The following is a 24,468-nucleotide window of genomic DNA, read 5'->3' on the forward strand; positions in this document are numbered from 1 at the left end:
TAAGGCAGAGGGAGGTCATTGGAAGGTCCTGCTTGAAAGCCCCCCCCCTCCTTCGGATTGGGAATGATACATTGTGGAAGAGCGGGCATTACCCTACAGAGCCCCAGGGTTCCAGAGTGAATGCTGCTATTGCAGAGAGGGTGATGACCGCATGGTGATTGTGTTAGCAATATAACCACTAGGCTCCTTTCTCAGGCAGTTCTGCCCCTACCAAGCCGGCAATCTGAGATCCCTGTACTTTGTATGTTGAAATAAAAGGCTCTGAGGGGGGGGGGGAGGGGAGGGAAGAGGAGGATGGTGGCAAAAGGATCAGTTCTTAATGGAAGTTCCGAACCTTTTTGCATATTAATGTCATGGAGATCTATAGATCATCACAATTTACTCATCCAAGGCATGAGACTCAAACGAACAATGGCAGGACCCATCATGCTTCTCATCCACTGGTACACAAACTCCTAAGAGGAAGTGGTGGAGTGGAAGGAGCCAAGGGACAGGCCCTTCTCAGACCTGCTAGAAAATCCCTTCAAAGGCAGCCTCCTTCTATCAAACTACCAGATAAGGGAGTTGTTATAGGACTTCATGTGGTAAGGATTCATTATACCACTTGTTCCTCCAACCTCACTTTAAACTCGCTTATCATTGACCTTTATCTCAGCCTTCTTTCTGGACACTTTCCTCTATTTTTATGTGCCACCTTCAAACTCCCCAAAGAAGCTTTCTCCCCAGTTGGTCAGAAAGGCAGCGTGATAGCAGACCAGGACACCTTGATGAAGTGCTAATATACCAGAGTTGTTCTCCCCTCAATTTGAATACTCCTCTACTGAAGTTCTAAATTATCCTCATTTTAGGCCAAAATTCAGCTCAGCATCATCTAATCTCTTTATACTGTTTTATAGTATTCCCACATGTGGTGTACAATGGACATTGTAACTGCACTGCGATTGTTGAAATATACCGCATTGTATCTTGCATGGGTGCCAAGGTGGTAGTTATAAATTCAGATTTTTCTTTCCAAGTCAGAGCGCGGTACACGGCTTTATAGTTTTCATTAAAATTCATAAGCTTCACGTGTGAAAGGCGCTGAGCTTTCTCCCACTCTGAAGGCCTCTCTGCTGCTTTATAGAAGCAGCTGCCCACTGCTTCCTCAACCCTCGAACAGGCTGATACTCATCACCAGCAGCAACTGGAGGATTTTGTTTCCCATGAGCACATTTCTCCCCTGGCAATGTTTTTATTCTGTGCAGTGTCTAAACATATGTTGACAATGACATACTTATGCATGATGGCTTTATAATGTGAGTTCTTGCTGAAAGATATTACAGAAAACCCCAGATAATAATGAACCAAAATTTCATTTTTTATTGATAAACTGAAATTACAAAATAGATAGTAAGGAGAGGTTTAGTTAACTGAAGTGTTTGAAGGGGTTTTACATTCAATACATATGTACTGGGGGAAAGTTTCCATAAACAGTATTTTAATCACTTTTAGATTTATCCAATGCCTACATAGAGCAAATGATATTAACAGCTTGATTTGTTATACAAACTTCTAACACAAGTTAACTTCTTAATTTAAAAATCTCATTTCTCCCATATTTACCTTTTGCCGTATGAGTGTTTCAAAAGTAATTTATCACTTGCTCATCATCATATTTTTCTATTAACAAATCTACTAAATAAACTAGGGGATTTGAGTTGTTATTCATTACATTCCTAACATTCATTTGTTCTAGCAGCTACATCTTTCCCCATGTGCTTTATGAAAGCAAACAGCATTTTAGAAAGGAGTCATTCAACCATCAAATGACCAGTAATATTTCAAGGAACAACCGTCCCAGTTTTTATTAACGCCCTTATTGTGTGCTGCTTCTAAGTGTTCACTGACAAGAAAGTATTAACCAGATACTACTTAGTGCTTTTGTCTTGTGAACATATATGACAGAATAGATAACGTGGTAGGGGGTGAATACTTCAGCACGCATAGCATAAGGCCCTATTCAACTCCATTAGTGTCTTTGGCTGCTTCCTAGTCCAAGAGAATATTTCACCATAAGCACAGGCTTTGTCTTTCTGGGTTGGGGTGTGGAGGGAAAGTGCAGTAACACTCCACCTTGCACGCTGCTTGTATATTGGCAGAGACTACACAGCGCTTGCTGGCCATCAGTTAACATGACTTTTTTTTTTTTTAAAAGGCGGCAGTCTGACATGTTCTGGCTTTGGGTGGGTTCCAGCCCATTAGGTGATTGTGACGGAGAGCTCATAAGCCCCCACATCAGCAGTCTGATGATTAAGCAATGGGGACAACAGTCTCTCCCCTACCCACCCTGTAGGGTAAGTGGAGAAGCCAATTCTCCCCCACACCCTGAGGCACCATTGAAGACCTACTCCTGACAGAGGGCTGATAGTTTCACGGTAACCCATATCCCCCCCTCCATGGTCCCTTGAGAGTACCCAACTTCTCTCCCTACTGACTGGGGGGGGTTAAGCCTGCACAGCTGCCTGCCTTACACTGTGATATCCCTAGCAAGCCAGTCTGCCTAAAGGCCCATGGTTCTGCTATACTTTCTCTCCAAAGGCTATGAACAGCATACTGCCAACTGTTACCAGTTACTGCACAGTCTTTCTAAGCAAGCACATTTATTCTTAAAGTAAAAGCATTACAGTAAAATATGAAAACCCAAGTTCCTATACAGGTGCTAAAAGCTTAGCAGAGGTCACCCATCAGTCTTATCGGGCCCTAGTGGGCCAAAGTCTTTCCCACCCTCCTGCAAAGGTTGGTGCCCTTGGACAGATGGTCCTATCTAGTTGCTGGAACAGAAAGAAGTCCTCAAGTCAGTTTAAACACGGGCTTTTTATTTCAAAAGCACTTTCTTTGGCTGCTGGTTTCTGGGAAGACCCAGTTTGAACCAGGGTCCAAACCAGTTTGAACCAAACCTCGTGATGAATGGTACCTCTCTGGAGGTGTTTACAACCTGAGTGATTCACCTTAATCACCTCCTACTGTTTTTAATTCCTAGCGGAACTGTGCAACCCTCCTCCCTTGGAGTTACATACAATTCCTGGCCCAGCAAGTGTTACACAGACCACTCATACACTTCAGACAAAACGGTCCCCACAGATATTGCATGCAGTTGTAATATCTGTCACAAGGGCTATACAAAATTTCCTGCAGACCTACACCACAGGACCAGAGGGCACAGAAAGGGCCTACTTAGGGTATTTTGTGGTACAAGAGAGCATTCATTTTGCTAGTTCTCTTCCAGGTCTATAATTCCTTGACAAAACTGGAGAGGAGTTGGATTTTTCTGCCCTTTTGTAGCAGCTCCCCTGGATAGGCTGCAGTAATGGCACTACAGCTCCATACTTCAGAAAGTTGTATTGATCAGATCACATATGTTCTATTTGATTGAGTCCCAAGATTACTACAGCTAGTCTTATTATTTTCCTTTTAAAATTACATTTAAAACAAAAACTTAAATTTCATCCCACGCAAGATTTCTAACCCTCACCCAGTTAGTAGTACAGTGTAGTAATACTACCTACATATATCCAACTAGACATCACCATTTCATTACCAAAAACCGTAACACCTAAAATATGAAAGCCTTTAATATTCCCACTTCAAAGTAAAAGTTTAAATGCACATGTCAACTGAGCCACAAGTACAGGGCTGATAAAATTCCTGACAAACAGTGAGAAAAACATTTTCACTGCTGAAGTATGTTTCTAAAGTTTCTTCTGTGGCAGTGCTTTTTAATCATGGAGGGTCTAACTTCACATTTTTTAAAAATGGAGTTGGGAGCACTAAGTAGCTCCTGATTCAGTTATTTTAAATAAACACTTAGCAATTTTATAGTGATTTGTTCAATGTACTACACAGACATTATGTTGTTAAGCTAAAACATGAGACATACCTGATAGGTGCAGGGAAGAGGGGGGGGGGGGGAACCTATGGAAGAACACACCTCTTTGCCCTACATGAGGGCAAAAGAGACAAAGGAGGAAGATCAGAGCAGTGAGGGGATGGAAGGGGATTAACTGAGGATCAGAGAAATGTATTGAACAGCACTGATACAATATATGCAATTTTTAAAAAATAGCTGAAATGTAAAATTTTATTGCAGTATAAAATAGACTTAAAAGTCTCTATTGTAGTTTTCAGATTGTTCAGTGCGGTCTCAACAGATTGGGTAACAAGCCATTTTTAATAATGGAAATAATCAGTGGAGCTAAAGTAAATCACACCAGGAAGTATTACTGCTAATGCATTATCTCTACAGAAAATGAGATTAAAATACATCCCCCACAAAGTAAGCACAACTGTGATGTTGCCATCTGTTAATGTACATGCCCAACACCTAGGATGTATTATGAAATGATCGAAGACCTGCAAACCCTTTATATTTAGATCTTTAAAAAAACCTAAGTCCCATTAGTACTGGGATCCTCAAACTGGGGATTGTGAGGTTATTACATGCGGGAGGTCACCAGCTGTCAGCCTCCACCTGTAATACTGCTTCTTCTCCAGCATTTATAATAGTGTTAAACATAAAAAATGTGTTTTTAATTTATAAGGAGGGTCACACTCAGGCATGCTGTGTGAAAGGGGTCAGCAATGCAAAAGTTTGAGAACCACTGCATTATTAGTAATATACTTTCACCACTGGACCATTTGTCACATTTAAGCACATTTTAATTATTTAAGCTCATCCAGAACTTAACTGACGTGTCTAATACTTGATTTTCTTACCTATTTATGAAATGTGTAATTTTGCTATTCCTATTGAACAGATTAGATCTAGTTAAAGCAAATTTAGACTCTTCTTGGCTTATTTTAGTAGCTGATTTAGAAAAACAAAAAAAGGACTAAAGTGAAAGCTATTAAGTTTCTGCCAGCAGTTTTTTTTAAAACAAGTTGAATGTTTTGAAACTAAGTAGCATGAACATTTACAAATCCAAGGAAAAAAGCTGCCTTCATAATGTATTTATTATATTGCAGTAGAAATGGCAAATGCATTGGAAAACCATTTGTAATCAATTTGTTTTCTTTCAAGAACTGATTCAGTATCATGAAGCCTTTTACTAAGCATAAACAATTTTGCATCAGAGTGTACAGATAATATAGTTTAACAGTATGATTTAGAAACATTTTAGTATAGTGATTTTAGAGCAGCTCCATAATTGACTGACTGCATTGACTTATGCAAATTTGTAATGTTTTACTTGATCATACAGTACATAACAGTTTAAGGGTGATATAAAAGTATGAATAATTCTAGTGCTTTCAATGTCAGATTTCTTTAAATGACAGTTCCACAAAACTAGAAGTTAATTTCAAGCAGCAAAACCTGTGTGTGAAAAATAATCTAGCTATTCCTGAATATTTGTATCAGGTATACTAGTTTCATTCAGCTTCTCTATTCAGAGACAGACATTACATACAATAAAATGTTTTCCTTCGTGATGGAAGGAAAAAAAAAAAAAAGTCTTTATTTGGAACACTGCTACAGAATCCACTCCTGCAAATCTTTACTCAAATGAGTACTCATTAGCTTCAGTGGGCTACTCATGTGAGTAAATGTTTGCAAATCTAGCCCCACAGTGACAGTTAACCCAATAGTAAGAACTGACTGCAGATTAAATAGAATCAATATTCAGTACAGAAATCAGGAGTTTATAATAAAGTGTATAGCTATTAAATAATTAAAAATAAAGCACTATTAGTTTTGTAATCCTTTTCTAGTTCTGAACTGATTAACAACTCTTCCACAGTATATGAACAATATAAACTCTAAAATGGCAGAGCCAGATAAGTGCTATGGAAAAACAAGGATTATTTCTAGCATATATCAGTGTGGAATGATTTCAGTTCATTACTAAAAATTAGAATTTTTCATCTCCTATTGTAGTGTATAATTACCAGTGCAAGTAATAGATTTTAATCAGTAGGTGTTTCAGAGTCTGCAGGACCCCTAATTAGTCTTCGGATTCCCCTTTTTCCTGCAGGACCTTTTGGCTTAGCAAAATTTTGTTTGTGTGCATGATGTTTTGGATGAACCTCTTCGTAAAGGAAGTCAGGAGTTAACTCATCACCATTATCTATTTCAATCTGCCAAGGAGGATAAGAGACAGTTAAATGTATTTCATGATTTTTATTAACAACTTGTGAAAGAGTTTATATTTACTGAAGCACTAAAACTATATTCAGACAAACATAAGCAAGAAAGTTCAGAGTTCAAGGTGAAATGGTGACCCTTAATTCATGTGTGTCCAGCGCCCTCTACAAAACTGAACATACCTATATTTCTTTTTGAGTTTGGCAGACCCTTACTGGTATGCAGTTTTTGTGGTTTAGCTTCCCAATTTGTTTTTCAGGAGTACAACACAAATGTATCTCATGTTGGAAGAAACTCCTTCAAACTTCATATTCTGTCACAACCTTTCAACTTTTAGTAGAAAAACAATCATTTTACCTAATAAAAGTGTTTTAAAAATAATATTTGTAAAGGCAACCAATATACATGTTGCTTTCCCTGCAGAGAGAGTAAAATGGACCTGAATGATCTGCAGCCTAATGCAGCCCAGCCCAGTGTAACTATTCAGACAAGGAAGAAACTATAATAAATTAAAATCTTTATCTATAAAAGTGTCAAAACACAGCCCTGCCTGGAAGAAAACTATTGTTCTCAAGCCAAAATCTACTGGTTTTATCGTATGAATTTAGATCTCTGAAAAATTCTTTGATCCTGTACCACTGAGCATTTAGAATATCCTGACACCCCAACCAGGGCCAGTAATAGATCCATCAGCAACTACTTTGCAGCAAGAGGTCAAACAAATCCTCAGGAATACTTTTCCTAGTCATTTCAAAGGTCATGACAGGGCGTTATTTAATTTTAAAGAAAGGAGAGCATATTGACCTCTATCTAATAAATATGTATATACAAAAGTTACTTTTGACATAGCTTGAATAGATGAGCATTGCAATGAAAGAGAATCTCTGGCTGCTATTAATCCTGCCATGATTTTAATACTGAAATGTGATCCACAGAAACAAAATTAAAAAGCTCTCCCCCATTTGTAGCATCTGCAGTTTAAGAACATGACCTGATGTACTGCAGTCCTTGAAGAGCCCTATCAAATATTATCAGTTCTTGAGTTTAGAAGCAATTTTTTCTTTATGGTAATACAGGATTGGAATTCTTTATAAGAAAAGACATGCACTTATTTACAAATCCTAGTTTGCACTAATTAAGGTGCTTAAGACAACAATTAAAGTTACAGGATCACTGCCTAAAATTAATTGTTTTTGAAAGTGTAATTTTTTTTTAATCATGAAAGTGCAACTTACAAATGTAGAATTTTTTTTTAAAACATAACCACTCAGAAACAAAACAATACTTTAGAGCCTACAAATGGAAGCATGAAGGAGCATGTGAATGTTTAGCATATCTGGCACATAAATATCTTGCAACACCAGCTATAACACTGCCATGCAAACATCTGTTTCACTTTCAGGTGACATTGTAAATGAGAAGTGGGCAGCATTATCTGCTGTAAATGTAAACAAACTTGTTTGTCGTAGTGACTGGCTGAACAAGTAGTAGGACTGAGTGGACTTGTATGAGGTGAATTGAAAAATACATTTTCTTTTATCTTTTTTACAGTGCAAATATTTGTAATAAAAAATAATATAAAGTAAGCACTGTACACTTTGTATTCTGTGTTGTAATTGAAATCAATATATTTGAAAATATAGAAAAACATCGCAGTTTAACAGGGCAATTAAAACTATGATTAATCGCAACTTTTTTTAAAATCTAGTTAATTTGTTTTGCATTAATCGCATGAATTAACTGTGATTAATTGACAGCCCTAAAAATTTTGCTTGACCTCATAAACCATTGTTAGCCAATGCATACAGGCTACACTCACATATTAATAGGTATTATACACATGGTATATTATATTAAGTGTGGGGTAATCATAAATTGTATTATGCCTTCTCTTGCTCACTTAAGTATCCCACAATACCATGTAAAAGTACAAGTCAACATTTTGCATAGGCAAATGGGAAAACTGTCAAAGATAATATATGTAAATATTCTACCCTGGTAGAGGTAGGGGAGTGACTTCATGGCCCAACTAGTTTGGAATGCAGTGTTCGAAAACAAGAGATAAGAGGGGTATACCATGGTACTAGTAAAACAAGGTAATTGGGGAAAATTTAGTCCTTGGGGTGACGTATACAGTGCTTCTTACTTGTAAACAGGTCTAATATAAACAGAGGTCGTTTTGGGGGCATATTTTGGGATCACACATTCTGTGTAACGTTAACTGAACACGCAGTGAGAATCTGCTTCCCAGAAGAACGGTGATGTATTAAACTTTCTTTCTTGTATCATATTGTTTTCTTTATAGACAATAAATTGGCTCAGCTTGGTTATTTGGTCTCAAACATTTTTAATATTGACACGCAAGTCCATTAACCAACAAAATTCAGCTATACAGAAGATAAAACTCAAGATAAAGGAAATTAATGTTCTTCTCTCACTGAACAGATATGGGACCTCTAATATGCTTACCTTTCTAATTATCTGCATCCACAGTTGTCTTTCTACAATTTCTAACAGTGGGCTCTTGCAACTAGAGTATAGCATCCGTTCTCGAATACTGCACGTATACCCAGGCATAGAGTAGATAAATACTGCAGAATGAAAACGATGTAAGAACTATTACCTTAAAATCATGACTTGTGACAGACATTTAAACAAAATAGTCTACAAAGTCTGAAGGGGAAGAAATAACAGCACTACACTTCTTCAGTTACAATGTAAACTTGTAAGTGACCAATGAATGGAAAGATATTGGCCAATATTTTCAAGTGAACAATGGTTTTGGGTGCCCAATGGAGACACTCTAAAAAGTTCTTGATTTTCAGAGTGTGTTCAGCACTTTCCAAAAATCAGGCCTTCTTAAAGCAGTTTCAAAGTCTGACATTCAAAGAACATTGAAAATCAGTGGCCACTTTTGAAAGCCTTGACCACTGAAACTATGCAGCAAATTTTATCATTTACATATCATCTTCCCCATCTCAAGATTACTTCTAAGTTATATGAAATGAACAAATTAAATTTCATATATAGGAATTCTCATACCTATGGATTCCAAGTAATCTCCTTCATGGGAATGCTTATAAAGGAAAAAATGATAGCGTGCAGAATCCTTTGGAATCCTGTTTGGCAAATCCTTAAGTTCAGTATAGAGTGTGTTGGCCAAAACAATAGTTTCATTTTTTATATCAATTTGCTGTTGAAACAAGCACAAGTTAGAGCAGATACAGAGAGCAGCATAAACAGAGAACCTGATATGAGAAAACAGATAATTTAGAATCCTATTCTGAATTAAACATTTGCAGTATATATTCATACATGCACAATTTAAACAACTATTGCATAATTGTATTCTGTACAATAATTAAATGCAATATTTTGTACTTGCCAGTTGTACATAGTTGAGCTGTTTATTTTTCAGTTTTTCCAAAGCCTGAATAGCTTCCTTAGCCAAAGGGAATGCTACTCCTTGCAGTGTCTGATGCTTGGTATCTACACCAACTTCCACTTGTACCTGGAATTAATATAAAACAGTTTAATTATAATCTAAAATCTTCAAAGTATTCACACAGATTTTAGTCTCACAGTAAGTACTATCTGATTCGGCATTCAGTGAGTGACAGAGATTTTAAAAGTGACTAAAATGGCATTGCCTTACTCAAGGGATCTGTTCCTTTTTATGTTTATAGAATCACATCTGCTTACTTTTCAAAAAAACAAAAACAAAAAAAACCACCACAATTTTCTGTTTTTTTTATATCATTCTCCCATAACTCTAAGCTCTCTGCAGTGCTGAAGTATCAACAGAATAATTAGTTAAGTTGCAATTTCAGAATCTTTAATACTGATGATTATGTACAAACCAGAAAGAAAACAGCTTGACTTTCATATTCCGGGTGGAATCCTAGTGCTGGCTGGCAGTTAGAAAAAACTTATTTTCTTGTAAACTTAGCAGATTTGATATGGAACTCATCAAAAGCCTACAAACATGGAAACCAATTATGTCACTTAGAGTCACTTTTCAGAGAAGAATTATTGTCCACATGTGCAATGGTAATTGGGCACAAGTATCTATCTAAGGGTACGTCTATACTTACTTCCTGGTCCGGATGTAAGCGATCGATCTTCTGGGATCGATTTATCGCGTCTTGTCTAGATGCGATAAATCGATCCTGGAAGTGCTTGCCGTCTACGCTGGTACTCCAGCTCAGCGAGAGGAGTACGCGGCATCGACGGGGCAGCCTGCCTGCCGCATCTGGACCCACAGTAAGTTTGGACTAAGGTACTTCGAATTCGAATTTGGGTACCTTAGTCCGAAGTGGGAGGTTAGTGTGGACCAGGCCTAAGGCTAAGTCTTATTCTTTTTTGTTACTGTGCTAATAAGTTAGTACTTGAAAATATTGGATCATTTTTTACATTATTTGACCAGTCAATTGGCCAGTTATTTTTTGGACTGGTCAAATGCCCAACCCTAGTCTGTGTGTCCCTGTCCCACCCTGCAGGCTTTCTGAAAACTTTCGACTTGTTTGCTTCTCTCCTCCTGCAAGCTTCCTCCTACAATACTTCAGGAATTCTCCACTCATCTCCCTGCCTGTCTTCCCAGACAATGTAGTACCTCATTAATCTTAATTTGCCGAAGTTCCTCTTCTGCTGCAGTCAGAGGGGCAGGGGAGGACTGTGATATCAAGTATTTTCTGTATCCATTCAATGAAACATCATCCTGAAAACACAGAATCAGTACTTGGCATCAATGATTCTTCAGTTAAGTTTTCTTTGAAGATACTTAATACTCGGAAGAAAGGGAAAAAATAGTTAATTTACAGAATCTGTGGTTCTTTGATATGTTTAGTCTGTGTGGATCCCACTCTAAGTGTGCATTCACCTCATGAGTGCGAGATCAAAATCTTTGAGTCTTTTTGGGCCCTGCATATCCTCATGACCTCCCCCCATGAGGGCATAAAGGGAAGAGTGGCCAGAGCCATCCCTCAGTTCCTCACTAATCCAGAATCACTCTGATGCTTCAGAGAAAGGAGATAAAAAAATAAAAAAAAAACACACCCTTCAAAAATACACATTAGGGAAAAAATCCATTTCTGGCCTTGCCGGTGGCTGGCAGAAACCCTAAAGCATGAAATTTAGGAACAAAGCCTCAGGGCTGTTGAGCCATGCCCCCACTATCAAACCAATCCCCATACAAACTGCACTCATAAATTTGTCCAACTCGCTCTTAAAACTAATTAAGTTGTTTGCCCCACAACTCCTATTGGGAGGCTGTTCCAGAACCTGACCCCTCTGATAGTTAGAAACCTTCTTTTAATTCCAGCCTGATTTTGTTCATGGCCAGTTTATATCCCGTTTTTCTTGTGCCAACATTAAATTATCCTTTAACTTAAATCGCTTTTCACCCTCCCTGGTATTTACCCCCCCCCCCCCCCAATGTGTTTATACAGGGCATTCTTATCCTCTCTCAGCCTTCTTTCTGCAAGGCTACACAAGCAAACTCTTCCACTTTTCTCTCATAAAATAGGCCCTCCAGCCCCCAGATCATCCTTCTAGCTCTTCTCTGCAATTGTTCCAGTTTAAATGCATCTTTCTTGAACATGGATGATCAGCACTGTACATAGTATTCCAAATGAGGTCTTACCAATGCCTTGTACTTCTCTATCTTGCCCCAAGCAGCTTCCTGAGGAAGAGCTCGGAGTGGCTTGAAAGTTTGTCTCTCTCGCCAATAGATGTTAGTCCAATAAAAGATATTACCTCACCCACCTTGTCTCTCTAATATCCTGCAACCTACATGGCTACAACTACACTACCTTCCAGATGTCAGATATGGGAATATTCCCATAAATGTGCAGAGGAGGCAGCCTGAGCTCTGGTTGACTGAATTTTGATATTTGGGGGATGAGGTACACCTGCCATGAGGGAACAGATTGAAATACACTGCATAATAGCGATGTAACCTTAAAATTATATCCTTTAACTGATTAAAGGGAGAGGGGCTGGGGCTGCTCCAGCTGGCCCGGGCTGGGGGCGGGGCCACTCCTGCCAGCATGCAGAGGGCTAAGGTTGGTTAATGGTGAGCCTAACGCTTACCGGTTAATATTTTACATCCCTACTGCATAATCGATTTAAATAATCTCTGAGAAGATAAGGATTGTCCCTAAACAATATTATTTAGTGCAATAAAGAGATAGGAAGCTTATCTAGAGGGCTTTCTTTGTACTATTTAGGTAACATAGCAGGGCCCTAGAAACATCTATGGTGGGGAGTTTCTTCTCCCCTGGAGTGGAATGGGGTTTAAGTATGATTCCCCCAGTTTTCTATCAACTGGGTTAAATGGAAAAATGGGAACTACTTTGGGAATACATTTAGGATGAAGTCTCGACACCAGCCTTATCTTGATTGAATATGCTATGAGGAGGTTGGTCATGAGGACTTGGAGTTCATTGACTCTTCCAGATGATATAAAGGCCACCAAAAGGCCACCTGGAGAGTAAAGTGGTGAAGAGAACAATCACCGAGAGATCCAAATGGGTTGGGGGGCTCCACGAGACTCTCAAGCACAATACGAGATCTCAAAAACAAGGGCACTCCCTGAGTGGAGGGAAAGTTAATTTTACACTATTTATTTCTCTCCTCAGAGAGAAAATGTAAAGTTAACCCTTAAAAAAAAAATCTAGAAATAGTAGGGTGGAAGAATACTGAGTATGATTGAACCAGAGGCTCAAGGTGGGTGAGATGTTATCTTTTATTGGACCAGCTTGTGTTGGTGCAGTAAACTTTTGAACCAGAGGTTGGCATGCTGAAATTGCTGCAGGGCGGATCCTAATGAAAGTGATGGAGAATCCAGAGAGTTTCAGGTACAGAATATAGTCAAAATCTTGGGGATACGGCTCTCCAAAGGGTCACAGCTCTGCAAAGAGTGAGAATCGTTTCCATTCTGAGGATTGGGTTCCCCTTACGGAGGGCTTCCTGCTTTGTAGTAAGATTTCTCATACCTACAACAAACAATCTCTCAGTAGTACTTAGCCAGCCAACTTCCAGGCTATTAAAAGTAATGGTTTCAGGTCTCAATGTAGAATTTGGCTGATTTCTGTGACATGTCAAGTCTGCAAATGTATTTTAGGCTGAGTTGCTGAATTAGATCAGTCAGCCAGAACTGTCTGGTTGACTAAAAAGCTATTAGACCTGTCTGATTTTTCTTATCACTCTGGGTATGAGAGAAATTGGAGGAAATGCATACAGGAGACCCAGATTCCTGCTGGTGTGCTGAGACTACTGCCTAACACAGTGAAAAATGTTGCAGGGATGGCCAAACTAACTGACCTCTGAGCTGCATACGACAAGCTTCAGAAATTCAAGAGCCGAAGTGTGCCTGCCAAGACTCAAGGCTTCTGCCCATTGGCCCAAGGGGGCCCCTCCCCACTGGGCAGAAGCCAGAGGCAACGTGCTGGCCCTGCTTGGTCACATGGTACCATCGCACCCCAACCCACCGCAAGCTGGGAGCTACTGCCATGGGGTGAGAGCGCGACAAATAGCTGAAGCTGCAGACAGAGCCGCTGCTTTTGCTGCTGCCTCACCTCACGGAGCTAAAGCAACAGCCCCTTCGTGCAGCTCCCAGCGGTTTGCTGCTGCCTCTCCACACGGAGCTAATACCTGGGAGCTGCACGGAGTGGGCTGAGGGTAAGGGGCGGGGGGCATGACTCAAGCTGTTGGGGGGACCCTTTACATTGTGCCTCCCCTGCCCCCCGAGCAGACACCAGTCATTTCTGGCAGAAGCTCCTATCCCCACCACCCTGCCGCAGGGCTGAAGCCCCGAGCTCCACAACCCCAGTCTTGTAGGAGGGCATGAAGCTGGTGGTTACAGATGACCATGGTTTCTGTCATGAAAACCCAGACTTCTTTCTAGTGGGATAATCATAGAATATCAGGGTTGGAAGGGACCTCAGGAGGTCACCTAGTCCAAACCCCTGCTCAAAGCAGGACCAATCCCCAACTAAATCATCCCAGCCAGGGCTTGGTCAAGCCTGACCTTAAAAACCTCTAAGGAAGGAAATTCCACCACCTCCTTAGGTAACCCAGTCCAGTGCTTCACTACCCTCCTAGTGAAAAAGTTTTTCCTAATATCCAACCTAAACCTCCCCAACTGCAACTTGAGACCATTACTCCTTGTTCTGTCATCTGCTACCACAGAGAACAGTCTAGATCCATCCTCTTTGGAACCCCCTTTCAGGTAGTTGAAAGCAGCTATCAAATCCCCCCCTCATTCTTCTCTTCTGCAGACAAAAATAACCCCAGTTCCCTCAGCCTCTCCTCATAAGCCATGCTCTCCAGCCCCCTCAATCAGCAGGCTGTTGTTGAGAATAACTGGGTGTTCTCTACCTGGTCTGGCTTTGGTATCCGAAGGGCTTCCGCAATGAGGCAGGGGTATAGCTAGTGATCATAAAGGCTATGGAATCCTTCAGCAAATAAAAATCATCATCTGTATGGGTGATGAATATGTCTATACTCTCAGAGGGCAGGTCCTCAATGGTATTCTGCACCTCCTTTTGGATATCTGATGCTTGTAGCCAGGATGTTCTCCTCATTGTGACTGCAATGGCCATGGATTGAGCAGACATGTCCAAAGCATCCATGGCTGCTTGCAGAGATGTTTTTGCTACTAGCAGACCCTCAATTACAGATTTTAATTCCTCCCTGGTATCTTGAGGAAGATGCTTTGTCCCAGGTTAAAAACAAAAAAATCATACTTAGCAAACAGAGCTTGTAATTTGTTATTTGTGATTAGAGAACAGCAGAGGAATAACCCCTTTCTCCCAGAGAGCTCTAGCTTCTTAAGATCTTTGTCTTTGGGAGTAGCCTTCAAAAGGCCAGGCTGTCTGACTCTCTTAGACTGCTGTGTACTTGGTACAGAGGATGAGATGATGGTGCTGGAGAACTAGTGACTTCTGACAACAAGTCTGCTGGAACTATTAGGGTTTTGATTGTCAGCGTTGGTACTGAGGGATTTGGTGCAGACACATTGGTACCAGATGCAAGTACTGGGGTTGTTTTGGTGTTAGTAGGTACAAAGTCGGAAGTTGATCCTGTGTCACTTGCCCCTGTATTACAAGAAGGCTCTGCACTCAATTTCTGTGGGTAGATCGAAGGCAAATAGATCTTCTTATGCTCTCAGCTAGGGGAGGTAGACTGGTGACGGGAACCATGTTTGGTCCAGTATCCTGCTCTACCTTTCCTTGGAATCTAAACAGGAAAAGGGGGAGAATATACTAAGGAGTAGCATGTGGATGGACACAGCCTGTTTTTTTTATCTCTGTCACTGACAGTAAGAGGAAAGTAAGGGATAGTTACAACTGATATGCCCTTTATGTTCTTATGTTGGGGAGGGCAGCAAGACATGCACAACCTAGGTGAAACCCAACAAACACTGCTGTTCAAAGATTCCAGTGTCATGCATATGAGGTGTATGCCAGCCAGAGTGGGATCCACACCAGCAAATACTCGAAGAAGCTGGGATTTTTACAGAAATGTAAATCAGACATGAAACACAACTAAGAACTTTATACCCACATTAGAACCTCACTGAATAAATATGTTTAGGGATAAAAAGCTAGAGAAGTGAGGATGAGATTGTAAGGGATGAAAATGAAAGAGGGAAGGATAAATGGATGGTAAAAAAATGAAAAACTCTGGGAAGTACAGAGAAAAATCAATGGGTTGATGGGAAAGAAGGAAAGAGTGTGACAAAGACCACAATAGATTTAAAAAAAATAGATACATCTAGAGAGAGGATAATGAAAGTAAGAGATTGCAGAACATAGTAAGCTATAAAAGCATATGCAAATAGAGAAGGAAATGTAATGCTAATATATAACAATAAAATAAATATGATCATCTCTCTCGCTCTTCTACCCCTTCCCCAGCCTGTTCTACCTGAAAGAGAGCAAAGAGATTTCTATGCCATCAATGAATTCATTAGCTCCTGGATTCTGCTCTAAACTATTCCTTCCAGGGATCACATTTTTGCCTGGGTTCAAAGAAACCCTTATGAAAAGTGGGCTGGTTGTTGTTTTGCCTCTTAAATGAGCCAAATTCCCCCAAACAAAAAGGTATTTAAAAAGGGTTGTTGGAGCATCCGCCAAACCTTCTACAAAGGGAAGTTATCTACTTTGTAAAATTTCTTCTCTGAAGAGATCTTGCAGGATTCTTAGTCTTAGGCGTAGCTCAGTAGAGAGCCCAGCAGAACTCTCCTAGCTCTCAAGGTTTTGTTTTTTTACTCTTAAAGGCAAGGGATAACAAGGTAGGGTATAAGTGAGGGCTCCCTCAACTGGCTGTCATGCACCATCTCCTACCGAGGGTTAAGTATGCTTACACCCCGGTCAGTTCCATTTATTGCATGGGAGGTGAAGCACCCAGAAAGAAAAAGCCAATTCAAGAGGATCAATATGGGAAGAATAATAAAAGATGTCTCAGAAAAATTAAAAGTGCACAAAAGGGGACACTTCTAAATAGTAACCTCCAAACTCTAAGGGGCAAGTGGATTTGTGAGTAAGAATCCTGCAAGAAGATCTCTTCAGAGAAGTAGAATTACAAGGCAAAATGTTTTTCCTTTCTCTAAAGATATCATCTGTGCAGAAGAGCACTCCAACTGCAACACAAGCTCCTATATATGCCAACACAGGGCAAAAGGAAAGCCTTGAAAGGCTTAGGCCTTTGTGGCAACCTGACAGATGATCAGAATTCACTGGGCCTGATTGTAGAATCCTTGGGCAAGAAATAATTTAAAATGGGAAGATCCTCCAACTGTTCCTAGAGGTGACTGTTTACCCTTTACAGTAATTAAGCACAAGAAATATACAGCCTCAAAACAAACTGTTTGAAAAGGAATTTAAAATAAAGTGACACTTAAAACAGAAATGCTGTTCTGTACACATTTTATACTGCTGTTCTCTTTCTAAATAAAAGGAAAAAAGATTTATATTTAAATTATTGTAGCAAGAAGAGGGTCTGAAACATAAGGCCTTGTATTAGAGGCCTGGGCTAAAGTAGTGGTCAAAAAACTTTGCTGATATAAAGCAAATTCAGGTTGTGAGCAAGAGGCAGGCCCTGCTCACAGAATTTGGCAAATATAGGGCTGATATTGCAAAAGCACACATTCCTAAGAGATGCAAGGCACAAAGCACTCAAGCAAGCACATTCTAGAAGGGTGGTACCAGAACACCTCGATACCGGTACTTTCCCCAAAGATAACAGGGGCACACTGACCCATGTTAAGGATAAGGTCAGGATGACAGCATGATGAACAGAGATGTTTTGATCAAACCTACAGATACAAGGCAATGGATGGTGCCCCGATACGTCAGAGGGTGATACTTAACTTGTTTGTATCTGTGTATAAAGATGTATCTCAGAGGGAGTGTCTTTGTCCAGGGGGACAAAGGGCAGCAGTGGAAAGTCCTGCCACTGATTGAGCTGAGTCCATTGGCACTAGCATTCATGTCTTAGTATCCTCGTAGAGTCTGCCAGGTGCTATTACCGTGCTTCGTCGATAATAAACTTGGCCGGGCGCCTTTGCTACTAAACCAAGCTGAACATCTGACCACAATTATTATTTAAAATGTTTTACTATGCAACTTAACCCATAGAAGAATTTTATTATTCCTGAAAAACAGCCTATATGCTGACATTAAAAATATACCTTTGTTGTTCCAAATACTTCATCTTTAATGTGACCACCTCCAAATTCTTTCTTCAGAGTTGCCCGTGTTGCTGCATACAACATTTTTTGACGAACCTGTTATGTTGCAAAAGAGTTGCTTTTGATTTTTTTATGTACATGGAAGCTAGTGCATTTTCATGCTAAAATTATTATTGGACTTCTAAAATATTTCGTTAAGCAAAATAAAAGTTACAAGAAGAATAATTACAATTTAAAGCTATAATTAATAATAGGAATACACTCAGTACAATGAGCTTTAGAGTGTGATAATTTGACATGCTATTAAGCATTTGAAGGGTACGATGAGAGATGTTTTACAACAACCCAATCAAAGTCATTCTAAATTGCAACTGTTAGGGTAATTTTTAGAGTATGGGGGATGTTTGGAAAAGTTACAAATAACATAGTAACATCTTTCAAAAAAAAAAAATATCTGTTCTAGATTCTGTTGTTGCAAGCAACCGGCTTTAAAAAAAAAAAAAAAGAGAGAGAGAGAGAGATACACAACGGCCTACAAACATCCCATTACCCTGTTTTGGTTCAATAATGGATCTGAATAACTATTGCAACCACAGAAGGAATAAAAGATAAATACTGAAGTGGAATATCCAAGTTAAGATGTACTTAAGAAAAACTTAATTAAAAAAAAATTACTGGAGCCTATAAAAGCAGCACTAAGCATAGTCACCTGCCTTACAAACAGAAATAGCTCCATAAATCAGCCCTGTTAATCCAATTTTCCTTCTTGATTAGGATGGAGTTTAAGTAGATTTAAAGGATAATGACTTTTTGAGGAAGACATCTGTATCACAGAAAATATTCAAGTTCTTGTTTATTTTATGGCTGAATGCTTCTAAAAAGATGGTGTTTCCTTTCATGAATTTAATTAATGAAATCAAAAACTTACACGTTTCAGCTAAATAAATCTAATATTAATAAAACCTTTCATTTCAGTCTACTTAATGCTAATTATGTATTGTAATCTTTACCGTTCTGGAGTTCCTCAGTTACCCAATTTTCTCTTGTCTCCTTTTCTCTTCCGCAACCCAATCCTGAGACAGGCCAACAAGCCTACCTATTTATTCACTGTATTTGTAGAGCAGAAGTCCCCGGGAAATATTTTCTTGCTAAAAACAGCTGGACTCAATATGGAGCCAACTAATACAATTCCTAAATCAGCATGAAATAAATTTCAAGATGCTTGCCCACTTCCTTCCAGAGTTAAGCAGGCCACCTCCAAAACACTGCCAGCTCCTGCTCACCTGGGATTTAAACCAGATGGCCAAGATACTGCAGATAGTCTGGAAATCTGTAGCTCCTTCAGACTTTTGGACAATGTGTTTTTAACAACATGAAGACATTAATATTACTTACATGAGAGTGATCTGGTGACCATGCAATAAAGATCCATTCATATCCTTGAGCATTCTGAGAATCTAATCTGTATAATACATAACATGGTTGCTGGTCTTCAAGAAGGGGAAGAACAAAGGAATCATAATCCTTTTCCCATGATTCATCAGGCTGCCTAGAGGATCCCACTACAAGCTGTTCTATAAACAAAAAACAAAAACAAGAACTGCAGGTCAGTGAAGTGGTTTGAAACATTAAGCTTTTGCAATTAAAGATACTTATGGCTTAATCCTGCAAAGTTCTGCCCATGAGAACGGAAAACAATGGCACTTCATGCAGCAATACGTACACATACGTATAACTGTTTGCATGATCAAGCCCTAAATTATTTCAACTCTTAAATACTAGAACATAAGAAAATATCCACTGGTTGGTCTGATTTCATTGTTGGCCTGCAAGGTTTTCAGAGCAAGGACTTGCAAGTAGATGTGGAAGGGATTTTCACTTAAAATAAATAAATCCGGTTTGGAGAGAGAGTAATGTATGTATGTAATGCTATGTACGTAATAACAGATAGAAAGAAAAAGAGCACTATATAAGACTCAAGTTCATGGAAAGCCACAATATTAATTATTATTTATTGTACCTAGAGGCCCCATCTGAGATCAGAGTTGCAATAGACCTGTACATACATGCACAGAGTACGTCTACACTGGAATAAAAGACCCAGCGCACCGTTGTGATTGGCCTGGGTCAGCTGATTTGGCTCGCAGGGCACAGACTGCAGGGCTAAAAATTGCAGTGTAGACATTCAGACTTGGGTTGGAGTCAGGGCTTCTCCCCCCTCAGAGTCCCAGAGCTTGGGCTCCAGCCCAAGTCTCCACATTGCAATTTTTAGTCCCACAGCCTGAACCCCACAAGCCCAAGTCAGCTGACCCAGGCAAGCAATGGGTGTTTAATTGCTGTGAGAGACAGTCACTGCACCCAAAGAGCTTATAATCTAAATAGACAAGATAGGTGAAGGATGAGGAAACAAGCATAGAAGTGACTTGCCCAAGGCAGGTCAGTCTCAGAACTGGGATAACAACCTGTGTCTCCTGACTCCCAAGTCCAGCACTGTAACCACTAGGCCACCTTGCAAAGATTGGAACTTTCACTCCTTCTGTCCTCTCTTGACAGACCTAATTGCTGTACAATCATATGCAGAATTTTGTTTTAACTAGAGCCCTAATTATGGGTGGGGAGGAAGGCAAACAAGACTCCTCCTTTCCATGGCCTGTCTGCCCAAGAAGAAAGACTGCAAGAAGGCAGGTGGGGGAGGAGGGGGGAGGAGAAGAAGGGGGTCCAGGCTGAGACAGGGGTTCAGTCTGAAAAGGAATATAACTGGAACTCTGAACCACAGAAACTTTGCAAAGTGCCTGCAACAATATCTAGGGTAAGAAATACTATCTGTAACCAATTTCTTTAGTGAAACTAGCTTAGTTTGCATGTTTTATTTCCTTTGCTTAGTAATCTGCTTTGTTCTGTTTGTTACCCCTTTTACCACTTAATATCTGCCTTTTATAGTTAATAAAATTTGTTTGGTTTAATATTAAACCCAATTTCTGTAATTTCTAACGGGGGGCGGGGGGCAAGAAGTGTGCACACCTCTCTCCACATTGAGGGAGGGGGCGAATTTCATAATATCTCTTTGGGTCTGTCTGCACTCCAAGGGAGGTGAACATCTGAGTGCTGGAGCAATCCCTTAAACTGAGTCTTCCCAGAGCTGATCTGCAGCTGGGTGTGGCCCTGCCTGTGTGTGTGTTAGAGGAGGTTTTAAGAGCCTGGTTCAGCAAGACAGGTTAAAGGAGGCCCATGCTAGCTGAACAGATGTGCTGAGATACCGCTGAGTCTATCAGGTAGCTTCCCAAGGGGTCCAACCCATCAGAGTGGCTCTCTGAAACCTTTATTTATGATAACTATGAGGGAGCACACACTAGTATGGAGACCAAGAAGTCCTCAATTTAAATTTCTCAGGATTCTAAGGCAACCATGTCTTTCTGGACAAATAGCAATGTATTTTAATAAAATTTGAGACATTGTACACAATGGCTATATACCTTTGTCGTTGTTTGGAATCTTGCAGAAGAGCTATAGATTTTTTTTAAAACTTTATAGTTAATCTAACACTTATAAGTCACCATTAAAACACTTAACTAAAACCTTAAATATTAAAACCTCTGTAAACCTAGATTAAACAGGTAGTGTTCAAATTAAAAGCTCAACATGGAATGCCTCAGCAATTCACGAGATCAGGCTGAACTTCCTTGACTTCAATTGGAGGTTAAATAAGACCCCAAATTAGCACCAGATCTCCCTTGTTCCCGTTGAGCAACAGGACGCACACCACTGACAGAAGAAGGGCAGTGTGGACATGAACCACTTCAGTAATTACTGTGGTGGCTGTTAGTCAACCTAACATAGGTTAACTTACATTTGTAGTGTAGACATGCCCTCAGTGTCTTGTTTCTACCTCGTAGGATTCAGAAACCCAGTTACAAACTGCAAATAGGTTGGGAAGACTATGTCTGCATTGATTGTGTCTTGCTTAATTTGACCATTTAGTCGATAAAATTTTTTCAAATATGACTTTATAAGTATCACTATTTTATCCAACTGACAATGTTTTTATTATCATCATCATCATCAAATAGGCTTAATTCTCATATGAAATGTTTTGGAAGACAATTACTGAAACAGATGTGATGATAGGATTCCTCCCCTCCCCCTGTTATGAAGCATGTCTCAATTTCAAACTAAGTATGTCAGTAATCTCTCTTAAAATATTTACCTGCCTTATATAAAATACCAAATAAAATAAATATTTAAAATATATAGTTTGATATGTACAAAAATACACAGCTTGATAAAATACATAGACATGGTGCTGGTTTGACAATCTTATTGTATTTTAATATTTAAGGTTTTAGTTAAGTGTTTTAATGGTGACTTATAAGTGTTAGATTAAGATTGCATCCTGCCACGCAGAATGTGTTGTTAGAGTCCTAGACCTGGCCTCTAATACTCCAGCTCACTGCAGACTAAGTGTGCTGCACAGTGGTGGAATTACAGCCAACTTTCAGAAGTGGCCACTAACACTATTTTTCAGAGGTGCTGAGCACTCATAGCTTTCACGGACTTCAATGGGAATTAGGGGGACTCAACAACACTTTTGAGAATCATACTCAAGGTGTCACACTGGACACCTAAAATATCAGAGAACTCAAAATCAGTGACCACTTTTGAAAGCTACAGAACAGGGGATTGGAAGGTGGAGAATAAAATTATGTTGCTCAACAGCAACCCTACTAGCTGATTGAGGAGTGACATCAACATGCTCCAGAATGAACCCTATCTAGTCATGGTGACTCAGGGTACGTCTACACTACCCGCCAGAACGGCGGGTAGCAATCGATCTATCGAGGATCGATTTATCACGTGTAGACACGATAAAATCGATCCCCGATCGCTCTCCCGTCGACCGCTGAACTCCAACTCAGCGAGAGGCGGAAGTAAAGTCAATGGGGGAGTTAATCATGTGAGTTAACTGCGATTAATCTACAGCCCTAGTTATAATCTGTATCTGTACAAGGTGTCATGTAATACGTCATTGGAAAACTAACAGCTCACTGATCATTAACATTCTTGTGTGATGTATGTACCGTCAAACAACAAATGATTATACAGATGTGCTGGAATTATGATGAAAATGGGTTTAAACCAGGCATATCAGGGGGAAATTAATAAATAGGATTTCTTCAGACAAAGGAATGTGGTTCTGTCTGACTGAATGTGTCTCCCATGTAAATTGAGCAAGGTGTGATGAAGGACAAAGAAAAGCACACAAACCATTTGGAGAGCAAGTAGGGAAAAAGTGATCACTTATTCTCAGTGGAGGATGGAGACTGCACCACCAGGAAGCCTTCCTACCTCTTGAAACAGGGTCAATGAACGTTGAGAAATATACTTTTCAAAGGTTTACTGGACTATAAAGAGTGTGGCAGAGAACCCCTAAGTTATCCTTCACTTGAAGAAACAGGGAAAACCAGTGTCTTGGACTAGCTGTTAGTCAGGATCCCCATATCCATTGCTGGAAAAGGAAGAATGGTGAGAAAACTACCTATACTACAGTGGCTCTCAGTTCTGGGTGTCCTGAACAACACGTTAGAGTATCATATTGGTTTTTGTTTCCATTTTCTGTGTCTTCACGCTGAGTATTAAACTCAAAACGGAAGACACTCCCACTTATTGCCTCCATGCTTTATTTAAAAGTGAGATGAGATGGAATGTAAAATTTACACACACAAAGCCAGGTGTTGTACTTTGCTGATGTCAATGAAATTCAACAGGCATACAGTGTGTCAATATTTGCTAACCTAAGCTGGAAAAACCTTATCACATTGCCCCGCCTCACACTAGAATATCTACTGTTGCTTATGCCAGTGGTGTGCTGCTGGAGGGGGGGTATTGCAATGGCAGGAGATTTCCCAAAAAAGACAAGTGCAGGGAAGGTCAAAGTGGACTCATTTACCTTGCAATACCAAAAATGCTTCTCCCAACTTACTGCTGTTTCAGAGCAGTGCTGATGCCTGGGCTCTGGGAACAAACCAAAAGGTCTGTTTGTGCTTAGCTATGCACTAAGTTATACAATGTTTCAAACAGTTTGATTCAACTGTTGATTTAAAGCCAACAAGCTTTGATTAAAAAGCTAATCGCTATAAATTAATTAAAAAAAAAAAAACTGGTGAATGCCATATTTTGACCATATGTTTTCAGCTTTGCACATTTGCCACAAAAATTCAAAGATAAATTTCATGTATTGCACCAAATTATTTTCAATAAAAAATATCTATTTGTGCATGAGAACTAAGGAACAGTTATACTTCTTGCAAGACTGGGGATGCAGATTACTGTAGTTGTAGGAACATTTAAAATGCATCCAAGGGGTTTGCTGCAGTGTTAAAATCCTGAGTAGAAAAAAAAACAAAAGAATCTACACAAGTGTTCCTACCACTCTTTACCCATCTCTCCATTTTTAACTGTTTTCATAAGTTGTTTCAATCCTTCGAGATTTCTGACCAGCCACACAACACTACTTACTCTGATATGAAATGACCATTCTTTTTCCAATATGAAGCAAAAGATGAAAATACTGGAAAGCACTGAAGCATCACTGAAATTCAATCCTATCTTCATATATGGAAGACCCTAGCAATGATCAGGTTTGTGTTCTTTACTTGCA

The 24,468-nt window shown here is 39.6% G+C and overlaps 1 protein-coding gene across 1 annotated transcript in view; it reads right to left on the bottom strand.

Moving 5' to 3' along the window:
- Positions 1-1,333: 1,333 nt before the first annotated feature.
- TWF1 (twinfilin actin binding protein 1) overlaps positions 1,334-24,468 on the bottom strand; it is a 34,431-nt gene continuing 11,296 nt past the window's right edge. Inside the window, exons 3-9 of the mRNA XM_034769885.1 lie at positions 19,209-19,387; positions 17,814-17,909; positions 10,731-10,835; positions 9,504-9,629; positions 9,161-9,311; positions 8,588-8,709; positions 1,334-6,111 (exon numbers count right to left, since the gene is read on the bottom strand). Coding sequence (XP_034625776.1) covers positions 5,941-6,111; positions 8,588-8,709; positions 9,161-9,311; positions 9,504-9,629; positions 10,731-10,835; positions 17,814-17,909; positions 19,209-19,387 — 950 coding nt within the window. The 3' untranslated portion in view covers positions 1,334-5,940. The remainder of the gene's footprint in view (positions 6,112-8,587; positions 8,710-9,160; positions 9,312-9,503; positions 9,630-10,730; positions 10,836-17,813; positions 17,910-19,208; positions 19,388-24,468) is intronic.

The sequence above is a fragment of the Trachemys scripta genome, chromosome 1 (assembly GCF_013100865.1).
Source record: "Trachemys scripta elegans isolate TJP31775 chromosome 1, CAS_Tse_1.0, whole genome shotgun sequence".
Taxonomy (NCBI): domain Eukaryota; kingdom Metazoa; phylum Chordata; order Testudines; family Emydidae; genus Trachemys; species Trachemys scripta.